Source organism: Pipra filicauda, unplaced genomic scaffold, assembly GCF_003945595.2.
Source record: "Pipra filicauda isolate LSUMZ 115617 unplaced genomic scaffold, ASM394559v2 scaffold9_size5747161_pilon, whole genome shotgun sequence".
Classification (NCBI taxonomy): domain Eukaryota; kingdom Metazoa; phylum Chordata; class Aves; order Passeriformes; family Pipridae; genus Pipra; species Pipra filicauda.
The window spans coordinates 3,412,286-3,436,282 of record NW_024105198.1 but is presented as its reverse complement, the minus strand read 5'-3'; the positions used below and the strand labels follow the sequence as shown (position 1 = coordinate 3,436,282).

The 23,997-nt window shown below is 49.1% G+C and overlaps 2 protein-coding genes across 3 annotated transcripts; both read right to left on the bottom strand.

Annotated features, from left to right (window-relative positions):
* Positions 1-1,353: 1,353 nt before the first annotated feature.
* On the bottom strand, positions 1,354-7,951 carry LOC113993091 (V-set and immunoglobulin domain-containing protein 4-like). Of its 2 annotated transcripts, XM_039378145.1 has the most exons (8): positions 7,866-7,951; positions 6,763-6,840; positions 6,182-6,538; positions 5,250-5,531; positions 3,903-3,971; positions 3,219-3,332; positions 2,704-2,725; positions 1,354-2,068 (listed from the first exon to the last, which is right to left on the bottom strand). In XM_039378145.1, exons 1-8 carry the CDS (start codon positions 7,918-7,920, stop codon positions 1,888-1,890), a joined length of 1,158 nt encoding a protein of 385 aa, XP_039234079.1. In that variant the 5' UTR covers positions 7,921-7,951; the 3' UTR covers positions 1,354-1,887. The 2 variants fall into 2 exon arrangements, with proteins under 2 accessions (XP_039234079.1, XP_027586767.1); XM_027730966.2 differs by lacking the exon at positions 6,763-6,840.
* A 5,778-nt stretch (positions 7,952-13,729) lies between these two features.
* On the bottom strand, positions 13,730-21,332 carry LOC113993083 (V-set and immunoglobulin domain-containing protein 4-like). The gene is made up of 9 exons (XM_027730954.2): positions 21,261-21,332; positions 19,948-20,304; positions 19,059-19,340; positions 18,116-18,184; positions 17,377-17,454; positions 16,996-17,070; positions 16,155-16,268; positions 15,302-15,323; positions 13,730-14,183 (listed from the first exon to the last, which is right to left on the bottom strand). Exons 1-9 carry the CDS (start codon positions 21,310-21,312, stop codon positions 13,994-13,996), a joined length of 1,239 nt encoding a protein of 412 aa, XP_027586755.2. The 5' UTR covers positions 21,313-21,332; the 3' UTR covers positions 13,730-13,993.
* Positions 21,333-23,997: the final 2,665 nt, after the last annotated feature.

Here is a 23,997-nt window from a genome sequence, read left to right as displayed (position 1 = left end):
CTCTCAGGTTTTGGGTCTTCTGAGGAAGGTGTCCAGACCTCCTCAGGGCAGATCAGTGCTGGGAGGAATGACAAGTGGGAAAAACCATGGTGTTACATAGTCAATGAGTGAACCTGGAGCTCAGAGTTTATAACAGCAAGAAAATTTGCACGAAACACTAGGCTAATTGAAAATTAATGAGGATGGCACTTGTTGGGGGGAAAGAGAGTGCCATATCGTGTTTTGGGCCTGGATACGCTGAGGTGAGGATGGGGAAGCTGGGAAGTTTTCAGTTTCCTTTCCACACAGTGTTGACTTTGCACCACATGCTTCTGCCCTGCATGAGTGTGGCTGCAGCTTCCCATCCCCCTCGTTCCTCTGTTCCACACCAGCCCTGAATGCTGATGCCAGCAGCTTCTCCAGCGCGGAGTCTCCGGGGCCTGCTTGTGGGGGTGTACACGAGGCTACAGCAAACACACCCTGCGAGGGGTGACTTCCCTCAGCCCAGGAGCAAAGCATCAGAGACCCACACGCATTCCAAACAGTCCCCACACTGCTTACCCTCGCTCAGGGCTCCAGCTCTCCTCTCCAGCTGGGGCAGGGGAGCTGGTGGGTCTGAGAGAGCAGCATCCACATGTGAGCTAAGGCACCAGTGCATGGAGGGGGCCTGGCACTGCTGTGGCCCCACAGGGACAGGCTGGATCCTGCCTGCCTCATAGGAGTGCAGCAGCCTCACACAAACAAGCAGGAGGGTGTGCATGACCTGAGCTCAGCTGCTTCCCCATGTTCCCCCTGCTGCACCCACTGGTTTAATAAAACTCTTCTTACACATTTGTTTTGTTAAGGACAGGTGGCATCCCCCCTCCCTGACAAGCCTGGAGAACAGAAGGATGCTGGCTGGAGGGACAGATAGGGAGGACAGACCTCTGCCAGCAGCATCTCAGCACAGGCAAAGTACAAACGATTAACAATGAAGAGGCAAACCAGGCTGCCAAGTGACAGTGTATCGTAGGGAACGTGCTGCAGTTGAAGGCAGGAGCAGCATTTTACAATCATGAGCACCCACAGCATCCCTGTAATGTAGGTCAGCATTAATAATCACACAGATTGACTTGTGTCCCACAGAGTAAATCAGTGTCAGTCTGTTAAATCCAGAGAGGTCCCTTAATCATTATTCAAATGCTTCAAATTTCTCTCTATTTTGTTATGCCTCTGGCCCCCACACTGTAAAAACTAAATGCCACCATTTCCTTCAACATCAGTTCTGGTTTTCCAGTAGAAAACCAGTGGTGGCAGTTTGGAGATTCATTCCCTCTCCCTCTGTGCACTGAGCTCCAGTTTGATAGCAAAGCTGACATTCCTGGGACATCAACCTCCCATCTGTGGTCCCTTTATTATGCTCTAACAAAAAAAGACTCAGGGACAAGCAGGATGTACAAACCAGTATTTGCTGTACTGCAAAAGCCAGAGGACGTCCATTTCCAGCACAATCCCTGGTTCTTTGCAGCCTGGGATGTCCTAACAGGAACATGCACTGAAAAGTACCCCTTGCTGCTGTTACTGGCTGGTAGCATTGCACCCAGCTACTCCTGGATTTGCAGGCTAAAGACGTTCACGTTCCAAGTCCCTCAGATCCTCTCTTCCTGACCTTAGTCATTCAGGCTGCTCAGAAATTACTCACTCTGTAGAAGTGGATAGACAAATGCTCAGCTGAGGGTTTTTGCTCCAGCGGGCAAGGCCTTGTTTGCCAAAGCCCAAGAAGATTATGCAGCTCCTCTGGGTTTAAGCAAGCAGTGAAACATTTATCAGAGCAGAAGACCAACAGGAGGAAGGGTTTGCTCCTGTTAAGTTCACCATTTGGTATGTGCAGTCCTGCATGGCAGCTCATGCAGAAGAGCTGGTACTCTGCTAAATTCCCTCTGTTTCATATTCTGATTCCATTGCAGTCACAAGGTTCTCATACTCAGGACTCTTCCTGTCTTTCACGGTGAAAGTGTCATTGGATGTTTCAGCACTAGAACATGTCTCCTTGTGAAGACATTTAATAGGGACTTTCACCTCAGCCTCCAGCGCCGTGACACCTGCAGTGCTGTGGTTGGGACAGGACAGACACGAGTGAGTGGGACGACTAAAGCAGACGGCACTTAATTTCCATGTTAGTCAGAGACAAGATCTACCACACAATATGTGGAATAGCAAAATTCATATTACTCTAGAGAGGCCCTGTGAGGCTCTGAAAGACACTAGAAAATGACGTTAAAAGAATTACACAAAAAGAAGCACTGAACAGTTAGCCCTGGTACCATAAGTTCTCATGGCATTATCATGTTATATTCTAAACTTACCAGCAGACACTCTAGCCTTTGGAAAGTAATTACCAGGAGCAACTGGGAAAAATGGCTACAGATGGCTAGGGTGTGCCTCTGACTAGGAAAGCAGTAAGAAGGTTGAGATGAGGACCAGGCAGAAGATGTGTTTGTATAATCATAAGCAAATAGGAACTGCACAAAGTAATACCTGGGTAAGCACTGAGACATGTTTCTTATGGCTATCATCTCCTGTGCTCAAGTATTAATGTCCTCGTGCTGCTAACTAAACTGCCAAATGTTCAGATCCTCCCCCGCAAGGCAAAGAAATCTTTGTGTTTTCACTGAGCCAAGAGGCTTTGCAGGAGCAGACACCAGTACAACGTGCTTAATGTGCCAGGTAGGAAATTACACTCACAAAGCAACTTCATAGAGAGGATCTGAAAAAAAAAAAAAATCCAAGACGTGCATCGACTTGTTTTATGTGTCACAAAAAAACCCTTGGCTTCCAGGTGTTCCCACATTCGGGAATAACTCTCCCACAGGCCTCTCCCTGGAGGGGACCAGCTGGGGACGGAGGGAATGGGGCCGTCCTGCCTGCCCGTCCGTCCCCTCGGGCCGGAGCTGTCCCCACCGTCCATCCCCTCGGGCCGGGGCTGTCCCCACCGTCCGTCCCCTCGGGCCGGGGCTGTCCCCACCGTCCATCCCCTCGGGCCGGAGCTGTCCCCACCGCCCATCCCCTCCGGCCGGGGCTGTCCCCACCGTCCGTCCCCTCGGGCCGGAGCTGTCCCCACCGTCCATCCCCTCGGGCCGGGGCTGTCCCCACCGTCCGTCCCCTCGGGCCGGGGCTGTCCCCACCGTCCATCCCCTCGGGCCGGAGCTGTCCCCACCGCCCATCCCCTCCGGCCGTGCCCGGCCGGTCCCGTCGCTCACCCTCCTTCCTGCGCCGCCGCCTCCAGCGCAGCGCCGCCACCACCCCGAGCGCGCCCAGCGCGGTTCCGGCCAGTGCGGCCACGGTCCCGTAGAGCAGCGGGTCCGGGGGGGCACCTGCGGGGGGAGAACGCTGTGACCTCGGCCGGGGGGACACGGGCCGAGCCCCCGCCGCAGAGCCGGGAGCGGGCAGTGCCCGGGCCTGCTTCGGACGGGCTTTAAACCCGACAGAAATCTGCGGCAGTGCCGAAGGTGGGGCCCAGGGCACTTTGAGGTTCAGTCACTTCCCAGTGGAGTTACAGAATCCCAGGGTGGTTTGGGTTAGAAGGAATCTTAAAGCCCACCTGCGTCCACCAGTAACCGTGGGCAGGAACACCTTCCACTAGACCAGGTTGCTTCAAGCCCCGTCCAACCTGTCTTTGAATACTTCCAGGGATGGGGTGTCCCTGGATGGTAACACAAGTAAACTCCAGGCAGCAAAAGCCCCTCAACAGGCCTGTGGGTGGGAGCCAGAAGGGCATCTTCTGCCTGGATGGTGCCCGGGGTTTGGCATGGCAGGGGTTTGTTCCCTTCAGCTGGATCTGCCATAAGCACAGCAGCCAGATTTGGAGCTGGTCTGAGATGGTGTTTGTCAGCCCACTCTTGTCTGTGCAAATCTGGTGTTTTCCAGCACAAGACTCCACTCACCTGTGTCCGTGACAGGCCCTTCTGGAGCAGTATCCATCCTGGAGACCAGCACTGTTGGGAGCAGATCTGCTAATGGAGAATGGTGGATGCATCACAACCCCGTTGGGAGCTGCCCTTGATATTGGGAGAGCAGGGTCTGCTCTGCCAGCACTGGACTCACCTGTCATCCTGCGTGTGTCCTGCCAACCACCCTGGAGCAGCCTGTGGCACTTGCATCCCTGCTCCCTGACCCTTGCTCCAGGGGTTCCTGGCAGACCTAGCTGACATGGTGCATCATGCCTGACTACAGCACACCCTGGGAACCCTTTGGCTTTATCCTGCTGGCATTCATTCAGATTTTCACAGAACTCTTTTGCTCCCTCTCTCCTGTGGCGATTTCCTGGCTTTGCCATCGACAGCTGCGCTGTAAGTTCCCTGAGGTGTGAGGCCCCATGCCAGGTCTCTTGCCTTAGGTGACCTCCCCTGAAGCTCTGCAACCCCAAGAGTTCTGGTCCCAGAGGGACACAGAGGACATTTTCTTGCCCCCTGCCATCCTCAGGCACACTCTGAAGCAGGGAGGGACAGGAGCAGGAGGAACCAGCCCCATGCAGTGGACAGGAGGGGATGCCGTGGCAGCAGTGTCAGCCTGCATGGCCAGCATTCATCCCTGTTCCCGTGCTGTTTGCTCCAATGTGCGACTGCTGGGAAAACCACCACGGTGTTTCAGGCAGAGCTTCGTCACCTGGGAGCTCAGCAAACTTTGCCTCTTTCACAGGCCAGCGTGTGGTACTTGTGCTTGGCTGTGCCATCGTGGGCTTCACAGCTCTGCTGGTCGACTTACCAGCCAAGGAGAGCTGTAAGTTTTCCACCACGCATCCGTCATGGAATTGTTTAGGTTGAAAAAGACCCCTGAGGCCATCAAGTCCACCCTATCATGCACCGTTGTGTGGAGCCTGGACGAGTCATATCATGGCGTGTGTGAAGTGCGGCACGTCTGCCTGTCCGGCAAAGGCCAGTTTAGTTTGTTCCCCCACTGAATTCCCGCTCACTTGTTCCTCCTGACTCCTTGTCTAAATTTGCTGAACTGCAGTAGGCAGCGTTACAGAGGCAGTGAGAACTTCAAAAAAACCCACAGAGGAATCAGTAAGTGCTTGAAATACAAAACCTCTTTTGCATCAGGAAAGAGCAGTTCCTCAAAGAGGAGGAGGACATCGAATACAGGAAATAAAGAAGGACACAAGCTGGAGCCAGCAACAAGGAGTACTAAAGGTGTTTGGCGCTTCCTTCTTTCAGGGCAGGGAAGTAGGGCTGTTCCTTTGCCCTGCTGAAGGGCCCCAGATGTTCTGTGCTGTGGCTCTGGGCACTCACCTGTCACTGTCAGCTGCACGGTGTCGCTCTGCTGGGCCACTCCGCCCCCAGCCCTGTTTGCTGCCTCGCAGAAATACATCCCGCTGTCGGAGGGCCGCAGGCTGTCCCACGCCAGCTCGGCCCCGCTGCTCCGGAGCAGGACTTTCCCCCCCGGGGTGCTCCGGAACCAGCGGTAGCTGATGGGGGGGGACCCACTGGCCTCGCACGTCAGGCTGGTGCTGGCTCCGGCCGGGACCGTCAGCCCCAGCTCGCCGGCCCTGATGATGGGCTTGGTGGCTGCCACTGGAAGACAAAGCAGAGAGGCCCAGGTCACGCTGCCCTGGCTGTGTTGGGGAAGGTCTCTCCACCACGGCAGTTCTCGCTCTGGCCGTCAGTGCCTTCTCAGGATGAAGTGGTTCTCGCATCACCTCCCTGCATAGGCTGAGCTCAGGTCACCCGTACCTTAAACCAGGTTACACCAACTGTGCCACTGTTCCTGCAGCCCTATCACAAAGTCCTGCTCTGCTGGGGGGTAACCCCCCTTGCAGAAAGACAGTAATTTCTAGCACACACCAAGGATGCTTGGGAAGGGGAGAAGGCAAACTTGGCTCACACATCACCCACTTGCTACAAGAACCACAAAGACAGTGGCTGGCTACCTGCAGAGAACCCAAATCAGATTTGGATGTTATTTCAAGCACCGCTGGTTCAAGTGGCTTATCAGTAGATCCAGATTGGGTTGTACGCTAACTGACCCCCTTCCCCAGTCCATCCCTACATCTCCATGAGTGGAGAAGTGATAACTAACACATCAAGGGAGGCAGATGCCTCAACCCCTAGCCTGGATGGGGTAGACAGTGTGGTGTGAAAGACTATTCTCACCAGCACTGCTTCTCCTACCTGCTCTCGGATTAACTGACTCCACAAGAGCAGGGGTTTGTCGTGGGATTTACCTTTGACAATTTTAACTATAGTGGTCACCTCCCTTGTTATCAAGCTGTTATTTGTAGACCTCCAGATGACTTGACAGGTGTAGTGTCCGCTGTCAGGCATTTCAAGGTTCTCAATTAGGAGTGAGACATTCCCTGGGCTGTGTTTTGGGACGCTGACTCGATCTCGAAAGTTAGACAGCAAGATGTGGTCACCAGAATCATCCCTCCGAAAGATGGTAGAGGTGCTAGAGTCCCGCTCCACACTCCAACTGAGTGCTTGCTCTGTGAAACCTTCTGAAGGCACGTAGGTACACGGTAAAGTGGTGGATCCCATCCATGTGCCCTTGACCTGGTGGACACCAGACAGATCCAGGAGGGCTGAAGGGAAAAACAGTGGAAGGGAAGAAATCAGAATGCAGCAGAAGAGGGGAACATCTTCAGGACGGATGGGACTCACCGGCAGTGCAAGCCAGCCTGTGGCTGTGTCTCAGATGTGCTGGACACAACAGCCACTAAGCCAGCCCACAGAGTCAAGCACAGGGAACTGAACGGCTGCCTTGACCTCATGGCTGTTTTTATTGCGTCTCTCTCTGGACACTTACCAGTTCTCAGTTCCTTCTCGGTACAGGGGGGCTCCTTGCAGGCAGGAGCATTTAGGGATATTCCCTGCAGTACTGGGCCTGGAATGGGAATGGTGGACTGAAGCCAATCCTTTTGCTTCAGCCTTGGAAAACTTCCTGACAGGATCAGCACCCTGCCAAGCACTCAGGTAAGTACAGAAGAAGAGGGGGCAAATTTTCTCTGCTCATTCTTGCAATCTTTCCAGCTGTCTGGCCATGGATCCCACAGCTCCTCTGGGAAGTGCCTCTTATAAGTAGCAAATCAACTGAATTTCATTGGACTTGGCTCACCTCTCCCCATGCCCCTCATTCCTCTCACCTTTCACCTCCCCAAAAAGGCACTGGTTATGTTCACACAAGAAGTCGCTCGTGAGGCAGATCCCAGAAATCTGCAAAGCTATTTTTTTATGCTGAAATGAGGAATGTACTTCAACCCATTTTTCTAAACGTCAGGAGCAATCCTGTGCTTCTGTATACAACTTGTTAAAGCACCTTTCTCCTGTTTCCCAGAGCCTTCCTCTGCTGCTGCCAGTGTCATACGTGCCCTGAGAGAGGGTATATACAGTCATAAGCTTAGGAACTGAAGCCAAGGCTGCTGTCTAAGCTCTCCTGATGCAACCAGGGAGTCAGCAGATAGGAGAGACCAAGGGGAATCTCCTGTGCCTGCACCTGGTCTCACAATTACAGCTCCTCTTCTTCCTGGGGCCATGCACGCATAATGATGGGGATGCATTATTAAATTCTAGTAGAATGCATATTCCAGCTTCACCAGGACTGTTTTGAAAGCTGGCACACCAGACAGGGTCCTCTCCAAGAGTCCCAAACAATTGTGTTCTGTTCTTGCCTTGGGGCAGGGGAGCTGACTTGCCCAATACTGTCCCATTTGCTCCACTTTTAAAAGTGCCTCGTTGTATCCAATACCAAAGGAGAACCTTGTGAATTCTCAGACTCTGTTGGTAATACAATAAACTAAAGACTTTCCACGCTTGTCAGTTTAAAAAAATTAAGACAATATAATTCAAAAGACTTTCCCTACCCTCTTAGTACTCTGATTTTTGTTCTTATCCATAGAAATATTTACTCACCATTGCAGCTGATGAAAATCATCACAAACACCACTATCCACCCAACTTCTCTCATTCTTTCAGAACTGCAGGTCTGTCTTCCTTTCTCTGAGAGACCCCCACCCTCCTGGGACCAGACTGCAAGTGAAGAACACTTCCCTTTCTTCTGTCCTTTGTCATCTAGGATCCTCTTTCTGAAACATCACGAGTCCATTTCATTGCTGGGTTAGGTGAAGGGTAATGGAAGGAGAAAGGCTGTATGGATCTCTCCAGTCCCATTCCTTGTCCCCATCCACTTCTCTTGATGCAGCCCAGGTCACAGTTGGCTTTCTGGGCTGCAAGTGCCCATTGCTGGGTTGTGTTGAATATCACAGACTACCTAAGCACACATTTCTACTACAACAGTCCAGTTTGTGGGCAAAAGTCATCATGTTTCATGCTCTGCAGGCTCACGTCATGTTTGCCAAGAGGGTGACTTACGACTGGCGGCCAAGGGACTTTAATCCAGGGGCCATTCTGGATGTGCTCTGTAGGGTACCTTTAAAAGTACTTCCAAGATTTGCCAATAGGTGTGATGCACAGGATTAATCTTGGCTTGCTAATTACTACCAAAAGAAGGATTTACAGTTGATAAGAATCATGTATAAAAGCAGATCTACTGACCTAGTGAATTCTTTGTAGGTGTTTCACCAGTCATTAGAGAAACTTTTGGAATTTTATTCAATAGCCATGATTTTGCATAAGGTTGTGACAACTGCACCAGGAGAACAGTATCTTTGAGCAGGAGGCAAATGTGTCTGGAGGACAAAGAGCCATTTTCTGCTGGAGCTGGGAGGGAAAGGTAAATGGGGTGGTTTTGCCACAGCCTTGTCCCATCACAACAGATACCTGTTTGCTTGGGCTGAAGTGTGTACCTTGCATCTGAGCTCGGACCCATCTCTGGAAGTGCTGCTGTCTGTCAGTGATGGCTTGTTCCCTCTCTGTTAGGGCAATGAGAGCTGGAGTTTATCTTCATTTTGCCAAAGTCAGTAAGCTGATGAGAACTGTAGGGATCTCATTTCAGTCCCAGGTGGAGGCATGCCCACCCAGGGGGGACTTGCCCGGTGACTGGGGCTGAGCCCTGCTGATTGCTACAGTGGAACTTGCCTGGGGCGAGCAGAGGCCACCTGGAGCAAAAAGCTGAATGTGGTGTGGCAAGACCTGGTGCAACAAATTCATCCAAAGCTCCAGGCTGAGAGTCACCACCTGCTGCCATCCAGCCAAGGAAGACGACAGAGGCAGCAGCACCTGTTCTTGCAGAACAAGTCTATGTAAGACATGGAAACTGGATTTTTGCTGACTTTTCTTGACATCTCTGCTGCAACTACCAGTGTGGTACCAGCACACATAGCTTCTATCTGTCTACCCATGCTGCCTCTGAGGAGCCTTTAGTGACGTTTAAGTCCTGCCTAAAAGCAAACAAGCAGACAAAAAAGCACTCATTAAAATTCAAGCTATGTCAGTCAAAGAGGGAATATGAATCCGTTTTCATAGAGATGATTTAAAACAAACCTTTTCCACACCCTGGCTATGACAGAGAAACAGTCTGCTACACAAAAGACTTTAAAAGAAGCTAGATTTTTGGGGAACATGCCCTGGAACAAGCTGAAAACCCAAGCTAAAACTGCTGATAGGACTACTTTCTGAACCGGACATGCAAGACTTCCTGAGGCTATAATTATACAGGATAAAAAAAAAAGAAGACTATTTAACTAAAATAGACATGAAGTACTGCAGTTCCTCAAATATGATGTACATGACGTCTTTCTCTCTCTGGACAGAGACACAGCTGCTAGTCTTCCCCCTGAGTCACACAGTCAGCCCATTTCTTCTTTACTGGAGGGACTCCTTATAGTTTTGAATCTGAATATACGAAGAAAAAGCCTTCAATGTCTCAGACATTATGGCCAGCTACTCAGTTTATTAAAATGCAGTATTTTCCTCCAGTGTCTCTTCTGTGGGTTGAACATGCTGCTCTCTCCCACGCAGCACCATGGGTAAGGCACCCTGTCCCCCAGGCATCCACCTTACTCCCAACACACAGGAGTTCAAAACACTCTTCCAAGCATCATTTCTTCAAGTATCACAGTTCAGGCACTCTTTATTCTGTAATTTTTGCTACTCCATCTCAGGCTAATTAGAGGTGACACAGTAAAGTCCTTGTGTCCTCAAACTTGAGCACAGATGGGCCCTCAGATCCTGCTCATAGGGACCAGCTCTGCTGAGCCTGCATTTTACTCTCAAGTTCTGACAAAGTCTGCCAGAAGCTAGAGAAGTTTGCTACCATTTTTCCAGTGATGAAATAAGATTCTTAGCATGCAAGGGGGTGAAATTCAGTACATGGCTTTGAGCAAATCACCAAAAGTAGGTAACTAAAAAAGAAAGATCTGAAAGTGCTCTTTTTGAACCATATGCACTCAAAAAAAGAAGAAATTTTTACGTGAGACATTCTTGTTTGGTCCAGCCATAGCCAAATCACAGATCTGACTGTGATTTACTAAGTACTTTTTGGGTGTCCTACAGAGGCTGATTGTGTGAGCACCCCCAGCCATTCACCCCACAGCTCTCACACACACCAGGCAGTTGGGCAGTCAGGCATGAAAACATAACCTTGTTCTACCTAAAGGAACAGAAATTAGTGTAAATGAGCATTTCCCCTCAAGGCCTGTGTGACAGAAACATGATGTACAAGTACTCCGTCTGAAAAAATTCCCTTCCCTTCCTAGGAATTCCAAGGTCAATGACATCAGTTCTGGGTTACCCATTAGCTTGGCCAAATCCTTGTAAACACCTCCTGACACCAGAAAGGGACCCATATATATGATGTCCTTTGAGTACTCATTTCCTACTGGTGCCACAGGTGAGTTGCACACACACAGCTGTCAGAGCAATTCAGATGTGCCTTTACCTGCAGTTGCCACATGTACCAGCTGCTGGTTCTCTCGATAGTCTCATCACTATAGTGATGCTGGCTCCTTGCAGGCTGTCCAGCTCCTCCTCCTGGGGCGCCATGGCTGAGGTCTAGGTTTGGTAAACACAAGTGCTGGTCTGGGATGATCTGCTGTGACCTCAGCTTATCCTCTGGCTGTTGAAGTGCTGCCCAGGGACACCCCAGGCCAAATCAGGATCAGGACCTTGTCCAGCTGTCCCACAGTGCATGCAGACACAAAACACATGGAGACCATGTTTCATGGATTTCTTTCCAGTTTCATGAGCTTGCCCTACAACAGCTGTATTTAACATCACCAGCTCCTGGTGCTGGCTTTCCAGCCAGGATAACCCATCGTGACGCCCATCACCCGTGGAGTGTCAGCGGTGAGAGTGCCCTGTGTGTGCAGACCACGGCGTGACCACTCTGTCCCTCAGGGGAAAGCCCTTTGTCTCCACACCTCTACCTTACCTCAGTGCTCCCTTCTCCTCAGGTTGGAGCTCTGGCCATGTCATGACACCTCAAAGAACACTGCAGGTCATTTCAGGTGCCCACAGCCGTGTCCCTGCTTGGGGGACTGTCCCTGCAGTCAGGTTGAGCTCAGATGGGCGTGCTGTGCTCTAGCACCAGCTACATACCCTTCCCACCTCCTCTGACCTAACACATGCCCAAACACACAGTCACACCTATTTTAAAAACCTTTTTTAAAAGAAAGAGAACATTACTGCAGGGCTCCAAAGCCTACAGCCTCATCTCCAGTTAAAGAAAAAACAGACAATTTACCAGAGACTTTCAACACTGTTGATTTACCATCACATTAATGCTGACCCAGGTGTGAGTTTTTTGCTGTTTTCTGGAAAACCCTTTCACTGAAAATTCTGTACCTTGCAATACTATTGCAACAGTTTTCTTCTCCTACTCACCTAACTGCTGAGAAAGAGACTGCCAGTCTCCTCAGGCTTTTTACACTCTCCATAACAGAACTCATTTGCTTTCACACCTCAAACATTCCATTTCATTAGCTCAGAACCTTACATTGGACTTATCAGCAACTCTTCCATTCCTTGAACTGTGGCTGACTGCAGGCTACAAACCTCACATGACACAACATGGAGAACATAGCCCAAACTCCAGCAGATTCTCTGGAATTCCTCTGCAGAGGGACCTCCACACTCCTGGGAGCATCATTCCTGGACACATACAGATGCTCACACACACCAACCCCTCTCCCACCACCTTTATAGGCAAAACAAAGATAAGTTTAACAAAATCTGCAAACTTTGCAGTCCTGAAGTTTAATGATTTGCATTTGCTTCTCCACACCTGCAGTAAGCTGCAGATACATGCGGGCAGTTTTCCCCATGACACCAGTGGTTGTGTGTTCCTCTTTTTCTGTTTGGAAATCAAGGTTTCCCAGCACTTGATTTTTAAGTACATTCTGAACAAAGAGAAATAAAACTTGTGGTGCAAGAAATGCAGGGAGGAAGTATAAGGTCACTGATAAGTGCCTGGAAAGCATTTGTGGCAGTGAGTGCATTTTGATGAATTTTTATATCATTCCTTCCTCTAATTTTCCATTGGACCTCTGGGTCTCTCAGCCCAGAGTGAGCAGCACCGTGTTCCACACTTACTTCTGTGTTGCAAACAAGAAGTACTTTTCCTTGCCTTTTAAAAGTGCTACCAGACAATTTGCACTAATATCTGCATCCTTTTCAGAGAAGTTGTAGCCAAACATTCCCTTCACCTTCTTGGCACTGGTCACCATGAGCACACTTTGCTCCTTTGTTCCTTTTTCTCTTTTTTCCAAGCTGACCAAAAGACTGCATTTGCACAGCTGTGGTTTTGTGCTAATAATTATCCTTTATAATCTTTTTCAGTAATTTTTCTTGCTCTGCTAAGCCGCTCCAAGATGAAACCAATATGCATACATAAGGTGGCAGCATTCCATGGTGGGTTTTACAGTATTGCAATGCTGGTTTTTGACTGGAATGCCTTTCCATTAGCACCTCACGCTCTCTTGGAATGCTGGTGAGTTTTCAATCAATGCTCACAGAGACCTGCAGGTGCAGGTCCAAGTGTGAGCAGCACATCTGGGGCCCCGCTCATCCTGTGCCTCTGTCACCAATGTTCCCCTCACATTACGCCTTCTGTTTTACACATGTCCACATGACTTTTAATAGGACACAAGATTGCCCTGTTCATTATAAAAAGGTTCTTCCAGAACTGCAGTACCCACATTATAGATTTACTCAGGGCAGTAGAAATTATTCATAACTTACCCTTCAGGCCCTTTAAGGTGGGTGAAAAGTACTTCCTGAGTATCTACTGAGGAGCTGTGAGTGCTTGCTGGCATTTAAAGATGAGCTGGTTGTGCAGAATTACGCACATCAAAATATGTGAGGCATGTGTAAACAATCTGATCCCAAACTTACAGAAAAGTATCTAATTTCTTTCAAATATCAAACATGCATTTAAAGAGAGACCAGAGAAGGTGAGCTCAGAAAGAATGTGCTTGATTGCAGTATCAGAACTGTCCAGAGCTATGGCCAGTGTGTCTGTACTTCTGTGCTGTGGAGGGAGATCGAGGGCAGCACAGAGGCTGAGCAGGAGCGTTCCAACTTCTTGCACTGCTGCTCCTGGTGTGGCAGGTTCCTGGTTTTCTCCTAGCTTTAATCTGCCTTTCAGTGTTTCTCTAAGGGCTCTCTTGCATGAAAAGGACATTCTACCACCTGTGCAGCATCGTGTGGGCAGGAGGAGAACCATCAATTCCCAGGCCAGCTGCATCCTGCCCTGCTCACCCCCAGGGATGGGGATGATGAGCAGCCCTTGGTGCTGGCTCTGCTCCCACCACATGAAGACTGGGAATGCTGGTCCTTTTGGCCATGTAAAGCAGTAAGTTTAGCACAGTGCTCCCAGCCTGGGACCTGCATTCCCCAGCTTTCAAAGGGTTTCTTGGGCATATCTGATGAAAGGGAACCAAGGAAAGCAAAATCAGAAGTTCTATACAGCAGTCTGTAACTGAAATTCCTGAAGAGGTGTGCATTTTCACTGCAGGGATTGTGAAGGAAGAGCAACCACTGCTTGTCCAACCTATTTTTCAGAGGCAAAGGTAAAAGAAAGATAAATTTTGCCTGGGTGAAGGTGCTCTTCAGGACTGGTACCTGCAGAGCACTGCTGGCTCTTAGGAAGTGTCCCCTACTTCATACTCATGTTCCTGGGGGTTTCCAGCACAGTCAGACGTGTTCTTATTTCCTTCAGCGCTTTTGTTTTCCATGGGCTCCGTCACATAGTTGTTTTCAGTGAAGGAGATGGGTTCCTCATAGTGCTCTGTGCTTTCATGCCTTGAAGAGGCTGCTGCTCTCGAGTTATGGCTGAAATCAAAATGCAATACGAAAGAAGAATAGCAGCCAGAGTAGACAAAGCATCTCCCAAGCCATCAGGATTTTGAGCAATAATGTGGTCTGACTCAAACCCATGTAAACCTGAGCCATTGGATTATGGCAGTATTCTGAAGGAGAGAATTTTGTCCTTTGCTTTCAGGTGGCAGGAGAACCTTGGGCATTGTAGCAGCATTGCTTCCAACCCAGAGAGAGTTTCCAGAGAGAGGCAGCAAAAGGTGTGTAAGCAATGCAAGGGTTACCACTATTTCTTGGAATGCCATAACCAGACAGCTGCTCCTTGCAAGAAAAATATACATATATCTATATAATTATAAAAAGTGTTGGAGGAATAGTAAAATAAGAACTGAAAGCAGCCCACATCCACCATGTGGCTTATGATATCTAATATTTTTAAAATGAAGATAAATCCTCTGAGGAGAAATACCATCACAGCATTTGTTCAGTTGCTCAGGGTTCAGCTGTTACTCAAACTGCTGCCTTACACACTGCTGGGGAAGCCCAGCACCGGGGCAGACGCTGCTGGCACATCCCGCTGTGGCACTCAAGTTAGCAGCACTTTAATTTATACCTAGGGAAGTGGTTCTCCTTGTGTGTTTTGACTGGATTATCAGGCTTTTCAGTATAACTCCCACAGGTTACAAGTAGATCAGGATGTGAAACCCAAATTTAGAAATAGCCGTAACTTCCTGCCACAGATATGGTTAAGAAGAAGCAAGTTCAGCCAAGGATACTTTGGGGATAAATCGGGGTATAAGTAGTGCATCAGGAGCCTCTGCTCTCTTGTTCCTGTTCTTTGCTTTTGAAAAAGCACTGGGAATTTATCCTTGACAATCATCTTCAGTAGCCCTCATTGGGCTGAGGAGTTAATAAAGAGCTCTTGCTCACTTTTACAATTCTGACATTGCTAACAAAAAGATCTTTCTTCCCACATTCTATGTTGCTGTGGCCATCCTATGTGACTGGAACCTCTTCACCCTGGCTGCTTAAGGGGCTTTTCATTCTGTCAGCTAATAGCAGTGCTTTTTATTTCTGCTCTGATACAGCCCCCCCGGGATTCATCAGTGTGTCAGATAAAGAGTTATACTCACAATTTTACGTCATAGACTTGAGCTGGAAAAGAATAATCAAATTTGTGTCAATAATTTGCATTCACATTCTTAAAAAAAAAAATTTCTACATTTATCTTCTTGATATAAGAAAATTACCTCCTAAGACAGAATAAAAATAACAACTTTGGAGGTCATGTCAGGTGGGTGATGACTCTAATTCTCAGGAATCAGTCCAAGAAAATGAAAACAACCCATATCCCAGCTGTTGCACAACTGGGTAAAATAACTAGCCCAAGGTCAAAGGTAAAGCTGAGTTTAGAAACTAAAAGTTCCCGGTTCCCCCCAGTTTCCCTGTTCATTAGAAGTTCAATAAAGGACAGTTTTGAAAGAGGTTATTCTGATTCCTTAAAAAAAAAAAAAAAGGTAAAAATAAGAAAAAAAAGCAAAGACTTTAAAGGTTTGGAATGAGAGCTTGGCTGAGCAGGCAAGTCTGAGCTGTGGGATGCCTGTGAGGAGCAGCGAGAAACAGCCACCCCCAGTCACTGTGGCAGAGCAGCCGTGCACCGCGGGGGGGGCCTGGGGCAGGGACTGAGCTGCCCCAGAGCCAGGCTGGGATGGGGGAAACCACTCAGAAGCACCAGGGCAACTGCTGCCCTGAGCCCTGCAGCCAGTGCCTGGCAAATCCTTCTGAATGTGGGGACTTCTCTGCCTCTTTGGATCTTCCACCACCTATGTCAATCTGCTCATGTTGTCATCCACTGTCTGTACGATGCAGATGCCAGAGCTGCAGCTGGTGGCTGTGAGCACAACCCTAGCCCCCCAAGACCCCTCAAAGGTAAAACCATGCTGGACATGCACAAAACATCTGGGTTTTCCAGAACATTCTACTCACCATCTTTGGGCTTTCTAATGCAAATGATAAAAGAGATGATGAGGAAAATCACAGCACCACACACCACAGCAATCAGGATGACCAGATACAGGGACAGGCCAGTCCTCTGGAAATCTAAAGCAACACAGCAGAGGACTTTCAGGCAGAGGAGCCTTCCTGAGTGACAGCAGCAGCAGTTAGGTGACACTGACCCTGCCCCTGAGGACGGCAGCAGCCAGACTGCCTGGCACACAGGGCTGTGTCCCTGCACGGCCCTGTCCCCACAGCCCCTGCCTCCCATGGCTCTGGGCTGTGCTGTGTGACCCAGCACTGTTGTGTACCCTCGCCAAGGGACCATGGCCAGACACACAGCACCCATCTCCTAACGCTGAGGCACCAGGGGTGCGAGCAGGGCAGAATTATTGCACTGCACATCGTGAAACAAAGGGTCTCAGCTTTCCTTTCAAGGGTGCTGCTCAGTTGTATCTGGAAAGTGTTTAAACCTGTCACAACGCTGCAAAGCTGGTGAACGTGCAGGAGATCTGCTTGAGGTGCACACTGAGGCTTTTCTGCTATTCCAGCTTGGACACTCAAAGATAAAAACAGACCAGCTGCTCAGGAACACAGGAACAACTCTGTGTGCCCCACCTATGAGTGTTTTTTTCTTTCATTCCCCCCTAAAAACATTCAGAGTCTTTCGAAGAGTCAACATGAATCATCTAGATTCCTTGAGAACAGCTGTTAATACAATTTGCAGCCAGCTGAAAGGCAGAACACAAATTTTGATGCTGAAGTTGCTGACTACAGAGCATCTGTTTTGGGTCCCTAATCTTCTTTTCAGCTTAGTTTTGCTCTCGCTTACCCTGAGTTGTATAATTCCTCTCTGGATATCCCACACCACTCTCAGAAGTCACTGCAGTCACTGTTATGGGGAGATCTGCAAAACAAACAGGAGTGAAAGGCTAACAGTGCATTTCCAACCCTCATTTTAGCACCAGGAGACCTGGGATTAGAGCTGTGGGATCAGAAGAGGATGCCTCCATCCCCTTTACAAGGTAGTGAAAATAGGCAAACTACAGAAATGAGTACTATGGATACACTATATTATAGAGAGAGTATATGTAGTATACACTGAAGAGATACTATATACAGTGTATATATACTATATATACTGTGTATACACAAACTACATACATACAAACACTAGGTGTGGATATATATTTGTATGTCTGTACACACACACCTGTAGTAGTGATGGAGCCCCATGGAGTCCAGGAGATTCCTGAGGTACCTCTGAACACCAGCTCTGTTTGGGTTTTTTCTGCAAGAACAGTCAACACCTGTCAGCATCTTCCCTGAGTCACCAATGCCAGTTTCCACAGCCCTCATGTGATTGCTTGGGCATAAGTCCAAATGAAACATAACCCAAGCACAGAAAGAGTCCACCAGCAGACCTACTCTAGCCCAGGCTTGAATTCCCACATCCCACAAAACCAAACTGGAAATCACCAGTCCTCCTTCAGAACTGCTGTGCTTGGTTAGGTACATGTTATCAATCAGGTCTGAAGCAGCTGTTGCATCTCTTGTATCTGCCACTGGAAACACCAGCTCTGCCTACCCTCAGTGCTTCCATTCAAAAAACAAGCAAAAAAAGCCCTTTAGAAAAGAACTGAACCCAGAATATCCTGTACACTCTTCAAGTTAGGAAATGGCATTTCCAGCAGCACTAAGACAGGTAGTCTCTCCTACAGAGACCCAACCTCCCTACAAGCAAGCAAACAGCCCTCTGCAGGCTGGAGACTGAAGGAAGGAGGATGTTCCACCTTCAGAAACATCAGGATTTAAAACTGAGGCATATGGACTAAAGTTCAATACTCTCAAGAGTCTGTTTGCCAGCAGTAAAACCCACTGCCAACTGTTGGTGCCACACCCTGCCCCAACACCCATTCCTTGCCATCAGCTGTCACGGCTCTCACCCTGACCTGTGGTTAGGTGGTGTCTCCCTGGGGTTCCCACATCCCTCCACGAGGCCGCTGTTGTTGTGGGCAGATCTGCAAGGTGAAGGGGAGGGAGAGGCTTACACAGGGATTTGACCATGATGGTGATGCTGGTGTGATACAGATCTCTCCACAGGCGGGACAGGAGCAGGAGGAACCAGCCCCATGCAGTGGACAGGAGGGGATGCCGTGGCAGCAGTGTCAGCCTGCATGGCCAGCATTCATCCCTGTTCCCGTGCTGTTTGCTCCAATGTGCGACTGCTGGGAAAACCACCACGGTGTTTCAGGCAGAGCTTCGTCACCTGGGAGCTCAGCAAACTTTGCCTCTTTCACAGGCCAGCGTGTGGTACTTGTGCTTGGCTGTGCCATCGTGGGCTTCACAGCTCTGCTGGTCGACTTACCAGCCAAGGAGAGCTGTAAGTTTTCCACCACGCATCCGTCATGGAATTGTTTAGGTTGAAAAAGACCCCTGAGGCCATCAAGTCCACCCTATCATGCACCGTTGTGTGGAGCCTGGACGAGTCATATCATGGCGTGTGTGAAGTGCGGCACGTCTGCCTGTCCGGCAAAGGCCAGTTTAGTTTGTTCCCCCACTGAATTCCCGCTCACTTGTTCCTCCTGACTCCTTGTCTAAATTTGCTGAACTGCAGTAGGCAGCGTTACAGAGGCAGTGAGAACTTCAAAAAAACCCACAGAGGAATCAGTAAGTGCTTGAAATACAAAACCTCTTTTGCATCAGGAAAGAGCAGTTCCTCAAAGAGGAGGAGGAAATCGAATACAGGAAATAAAGAAGGACACAAGCTGGAGCCAGCAACAAGGAGTACTAAAGGTGTTTGGCGCTTCCTTCTTTCAGGGCAGGGAAGTAGGGCTGTTCCTTTGCCCTGCTGAAGGGCCCCAGATGTTCTGTGCTGTGGCTCTGGGCACTCACCTGTCACTGTCAGCTGCACGGTGTCGCTCTGCTGGGCCACTCCGCCCCCAGCCCTGTTTGCTGCCTCGCAGAAATACATCCCGCTGTCGGAGGGCCGCAGGCTGTCCCACGCCAGCTCGGCCCCGCTGCTCCGGAGCAGGACTTTCCCCCCCGGGGTGCTCCGGAACCAGCGGTAGCTGATGGGGGGGGACCCACTGGCCTCGCACGTCAGGCTGGTGCTGGCTCCGGCCGGGACCGTCAGCCCCAGCTCGCTGGCCCTGATGATGGGCTTGGTGGCTGCCGCTGGAAGACAAAGCAGAGAGGCCCAGGTCACGCTGCCCTGGCTGTGTTGGGGAAGGTCTCTCCACCACGGCAGTTCTCGCTCTGGCCGTCAGTGCCTTCTCAGGATGAAGTGGTTCTCGCATCACCTCCCTGCATAGGCTGAGCTCAGCTGTGCCTTCATCAGCTGTGCCACCCATGGCACTACACACGGGGTCCTGTTCTGTTGGACTGATGCTGTCTTTGTGCCTCTATAAACCACCTCTGCCCGGACAGAGGGAGGTCAGGCATGTGCTGGTGAAATTTAGCCAAAGAACAGCCTTACTGTATCCCAGGGACTTCCCTGCCAGTGCATGCTCCTGGAAAAGACTGAACCATTGGATACAGCTAGACCCAGGGACAAACTGATAAGTGAGGAACCACAGATCCTCCCCAAATTACAGGCTGCTTTGTCTTGGGCAGAATTTCACTCCCTGACCTATTTGCTGCTTCTTCCTGGAGCCTGACACTCCCCAGCAAAAAGGTTTTGCATGGAAGCATGTGGTCACTCCACCTGCCTGCTCTACCCAATTCCCAAAAGCCTTCCCAAGCCAAGCCTTCCCCTCCCACACAGCCTCCTTCCTGGGTTTACCTTTAACAACCTCCATTTTTGTCACGATCTCCTTTGCTATCAGGCTGTTGTTGCTGGCTCTCCAGGTGACCTGGCAAGTGTAGGTTCCCCTATCAGAGACCTCCAGGTTCAGGATGACAAGAGACACGTTCCCTGGGGTGTCCTTCGGGACACTGACCCTGTCCCTGTACTCAGACAGGAGCACATGGTCCCCAGAGCCATCTCTCCGAAAGATGGTGCCTGAGCTCTGGTCATGTACCACAGACCAGGTGAGGGTTTGCTGCACAAGGTCCTCCACAGGGACATAGGCACATGGCAGAGTGATAGATCCCTTCCATACAGCTTTAATCTCACTGGGGCCACTCAGATCCAAAAATGCTGCAAAAAGAAAGTAGGAAGAAAAATAAGCCACAAAACAGCCAGGGTGAAACAGCTGCTAAGTGGTGAAGCTGTGGCTGGTGAGAGCATTGGCAAGGAGAATCCACTCGATGAGAAGCACAAGCGGTCAGTGTGTATGATGAGGCATGGTCTGCTCAGGGGTGGGTTAAGCAAAAGCGTGGTATGAGGCAGAGGGACAGGAGGCAGCTGATGGCCAGGGGCACTGACTCCTGCCACATGTGCAGCTTGGCTCTCTTGCTCTGTCTGGTGCTTACCTGCCACCACTGCCCCTGGGCAGAGCACAGCACCAGAGGACCAGGCTTGAGGGAAGGAGTCTGTCTTAAGCCCAAGTTGCAGCTCCCTGTTCTCAGCCAATGTCTGCTCCAGATGTCACCCTTTGGGCTTCCAAGGAATAGTAAAGCCCTGTTTTTGTGAACTCTCCTCTACTACTCATTTGTTTTTCTGGAAGACAGTGCTCTCTCAGCCTAAACCAAACATGAGCAACTTAAACCATGGGGCAAAGAAGTTTAAAACTCTTTAAATTTTCCTGTAAATATGAGGACCACTGCCTTTGTTCCAATACGTTTCTGTCACTCTAAGGGCTGAATCTAAGCTTCCATAGACACTTCTTTACCCTTTTCTGCTGGTTTCCAAACCTCCCCTTTCCTGAGAACACAAGTGCTGATCAGACCCTTCGCGTTGCATAAAATAACCACCACAACACGTGTGGGATCTCTGTGCTCTCAGTCCATTGGCAGGGTTTCCATGGCATCATGCACTGCTGCACTTCGCTGCCGCTGGATCTGAAACACCTGAACCTTGAGCCAGCAGCATGCAGACTTGGCCTTTTTACCATATTTCTCTTCCCAAAACAGAGCCATCCCCGCCAAGCATAAGCGGACACCCCAGTGTAGGGCAGAGGCTGCCCTGGGCAGGGGACCTGTGCCCAGACTCACCACTGCAGAGAAGGGAACTCAGGAGCACGGCTGCTCGTAGCAGCATTCCCATCCTTTCCAGGCTGCGGCCACTCCCTTCTCCAGCTGGACTGACCTGCACTCCCCAAGCTGGAGTAAATCAGGAGCACTTCCCTGCCCTTGCTCACTCTGTCACAAATGTCCAGGACAACGGCTGGTGTTTTTTCCTTCCTCTTTTTCAGAAAACAAGTGTCTCAGTGCCCACTGTCAGAGGTGTGGGCAGACAACGGAAGCCCTAAGGGAGGGTCAGAAGAGGAAAGTTCAAAAATTACTTCTCCTCTATTTCATATTTCCTGCTGAGTATGCTTTACCCCCCTTCTGGTTTTTAAGTTATTTTTTAAAATGTTTTCCTTTGTTTCTTTTTATTCCTAAGCAACTATTTCTTTCTCTTTTCCTCCTTGCATTGCTTTCTGGCGAATAAGCTTTAGCAGGCACGTTACACACACTCAGGTCTGAGAGAGAGCTCATAAGGAGCTGAACCACGAAGGTCCTCACAATTCACTTTCTCACCAGCTTCTCTGGGACACCCACCACTGTGTTTTAAGTTAAAATTCATGAAGCAGCCTAAATTTTCACATTACCAGTGTGAAACAGATGATCATCATAGGCCCCTTCCAACAGAAATGTTCTGTATCACTGTATCACATTTAAGAGATGGGGAATCCAGGTATACAAATCTAAAACCAAAAAATTCCCAAGAACTGCAGAGACCTGGGCTGCCCATCCCACTCCTTCTCACAGGTGGAGCTTCCCTTCTTACAGAGCAATTTAACTGCTTGGTTTAATTGATTAATTGCTTTCAATTACAAGCCCTGATTTGGGCCATGTGCCTCTGCAGTGCCCTCAGACTACTTGGGAAACAGGTGAATATGTAGATGCCCAGAGAGAAAAAAAGGAACTTGTCAATGCAGAAAATCTTTGACACCCTGAAATTGTGGCTTCTCAACTGTAATGAGGTAATATTAAACAGAGTTTATAGTTAATCTATATAATTCAGTAATTGAGCCTGAATTAGTCCTGTCTAGAAGTATCTGTTTTCTACTGAAATATTCTTTTGAGGGATTTTACTGTCTTTTGCTGTCTTCTACAGCTCTCGATTTTTCTTCTGCTTCAATAAAGAATCTCTTCTGCTTCATTGCATTCAGCTGAACTGAAATGAGCCTTTGCTGTTGTTACACCCAAATTCAACATCCTGTCCTCGAATACAAGTAATTGAACTAATTCAGCCAAATCCTAGTCCCTGGTCTGGACACAGCCCTCCTGCAGTGACAGTGAGACACAGTTTGGGTCTGCAGTGGCACAGAGTGGGGCTCGGAGCAATCCGGGCTGTGAATCTGATTGTACTGACTCCAAAGTGGTGGCAATGGGGGGGAAAAAAGTTCTTGTTGTCTTATATAAGGCTTAAAGGTGTCTCCACCTACACTGTCACTTTTAGGCAGCTTCACTCAGTTGTCATGTAATTTAACATTAAACACAGAAGACTTGTGTATAGAGCCCTGGGAGCTCTGTTATTATCTTGCTCCTTTCCAGGTCTTTGCTTTCCTTACCACAGCTTGCTTTTGCAGGTATTCTTACCTCAGAGTAATTGAGACTTCATTCTGCAAAACTGTGGGGCGTAAAAGCACAATACATATGGAAGTGTGATTTATTTATGGTTTTGGCTACTTGTCATTAGCATTGATGCAATTATTACAATGTTACTAGTATGAGTTTGAATTTGGTTATTTCAAGGTTCTCTGTTTCCCTGAAACTGATGATTTTACTACACACAATTTTCATGCCTTTAATTCTTAGAAAATCTTTATAACCTTTTAGTTATTTGTTACTCACTACCTAGAAATCATCTGTTTAAATAATTTCTTACACTCTATTTGCAGTTATACTGTGATTAAAGAGGACATCTGACCAGCTTAAGGTCTAAATGTTTCTGAAAATATCCTACTTGATAACACCAGGGAAAAGGCTCCACAAAGGTTCAGGAAATTTGGGGGCCTGCTTTCACATCCTCCTCCCTTGTGGCCCTGTATTCCTCTGTCAGAAATTTCCCATGAAATGCCACTGCAGCCGCTGGGATGGGGAGAAGCAGGAAAAGCTGCTGTGGGCTGCAGTGTTCACATACTTCTTGGTTCAAGGACCACATGAAGGTCAAATCAATGAAACTCCTTCCTGGGGAACACAGGCGGCTGGAGGAGGGCAGAAGCCTAAATTGTCTTGGACTAAGTCACAAGGGAACTGTGCTGGTTTTGGCTGGGGTAGAATTAATTGTCTTCCTAGTGGCTGGTGTGGGGGCTATGTTTGGGATTTGTGCTGGACACAGGGTTGGCAATAGAGATATGTTTTTGTTGCTGAGCTTACACAGAGCCAAGGCCTTTTCTGCTTTTTTATTGCCATGCTGGGGAGGGGGCTGGGGGTACATGAGAGGTTGGGAGGAGACACAACCGGGACAGGTAACTCCAATTGACTTAAGGGATATTCCAGACCATATGACATCATGCTCAGTATATAAAACTGGGGAGGAAGGACGGGATGTTTGGAGAGATGGAGTTTGTCTTCCCAGGTCACTGTTACGTGTGATGGGGCTCTGGTGTCCTGGGGGTGGCTGAACACCTGCCTGCCCATGGGAAGTGGTGGATCAATTCTTTGTTTTTCTTTGCTTGGGTGCATGGTTTTTGCTTTCCCTATTAAACTGTCTTTATCTCAGCCCATGAGCTTTGTAGCT

Coding starts and splice junctions, on each gene's coding strand:
- LOC113993083 (XM_027730954.2), bottom strand. CDS start 21,312: ATGGGAATGCTGCTACGAGCAGCCGTGCTCCTGAGTTCCCTTCTCTGC. Junction 20,305..21,260: donor GAGTTCCCTTCTCTGCAGTG/GTGAGTCTGGGC, acceptor TTCTTTTTGCAG/CATTTTTGGATCTGAGTGGC. Junction 19,341..19,947: donor AAAAATGGAGGTTGTTAAAG/GTAAACCCAGGA, acceptor TTTGTCTTCCAG/CGGCAGCCACCAAGCCCATC.
- LOC113993091 (XM_039378145.1), bottom strand. CDS start 7,920: ATGAGAGAAGTTGGGTGGATAGTGGTGTTTGTGATGATTTTCATCAGC. Junction 6,841..7,865: donor GATTTTCATCAGCTGCAATG/GTGAGTAAATAT, acceptor TTCCCATTCCAG/GCCCAGTACTGCAGGGAATA. Junction 3,333..3,902: donor AGGGCCTGTCACGGACACAG/GTGAGTGGAGTC, acceptor CTCCCCCCGCAG/GTGCCCCCCCGGACCCGCTG.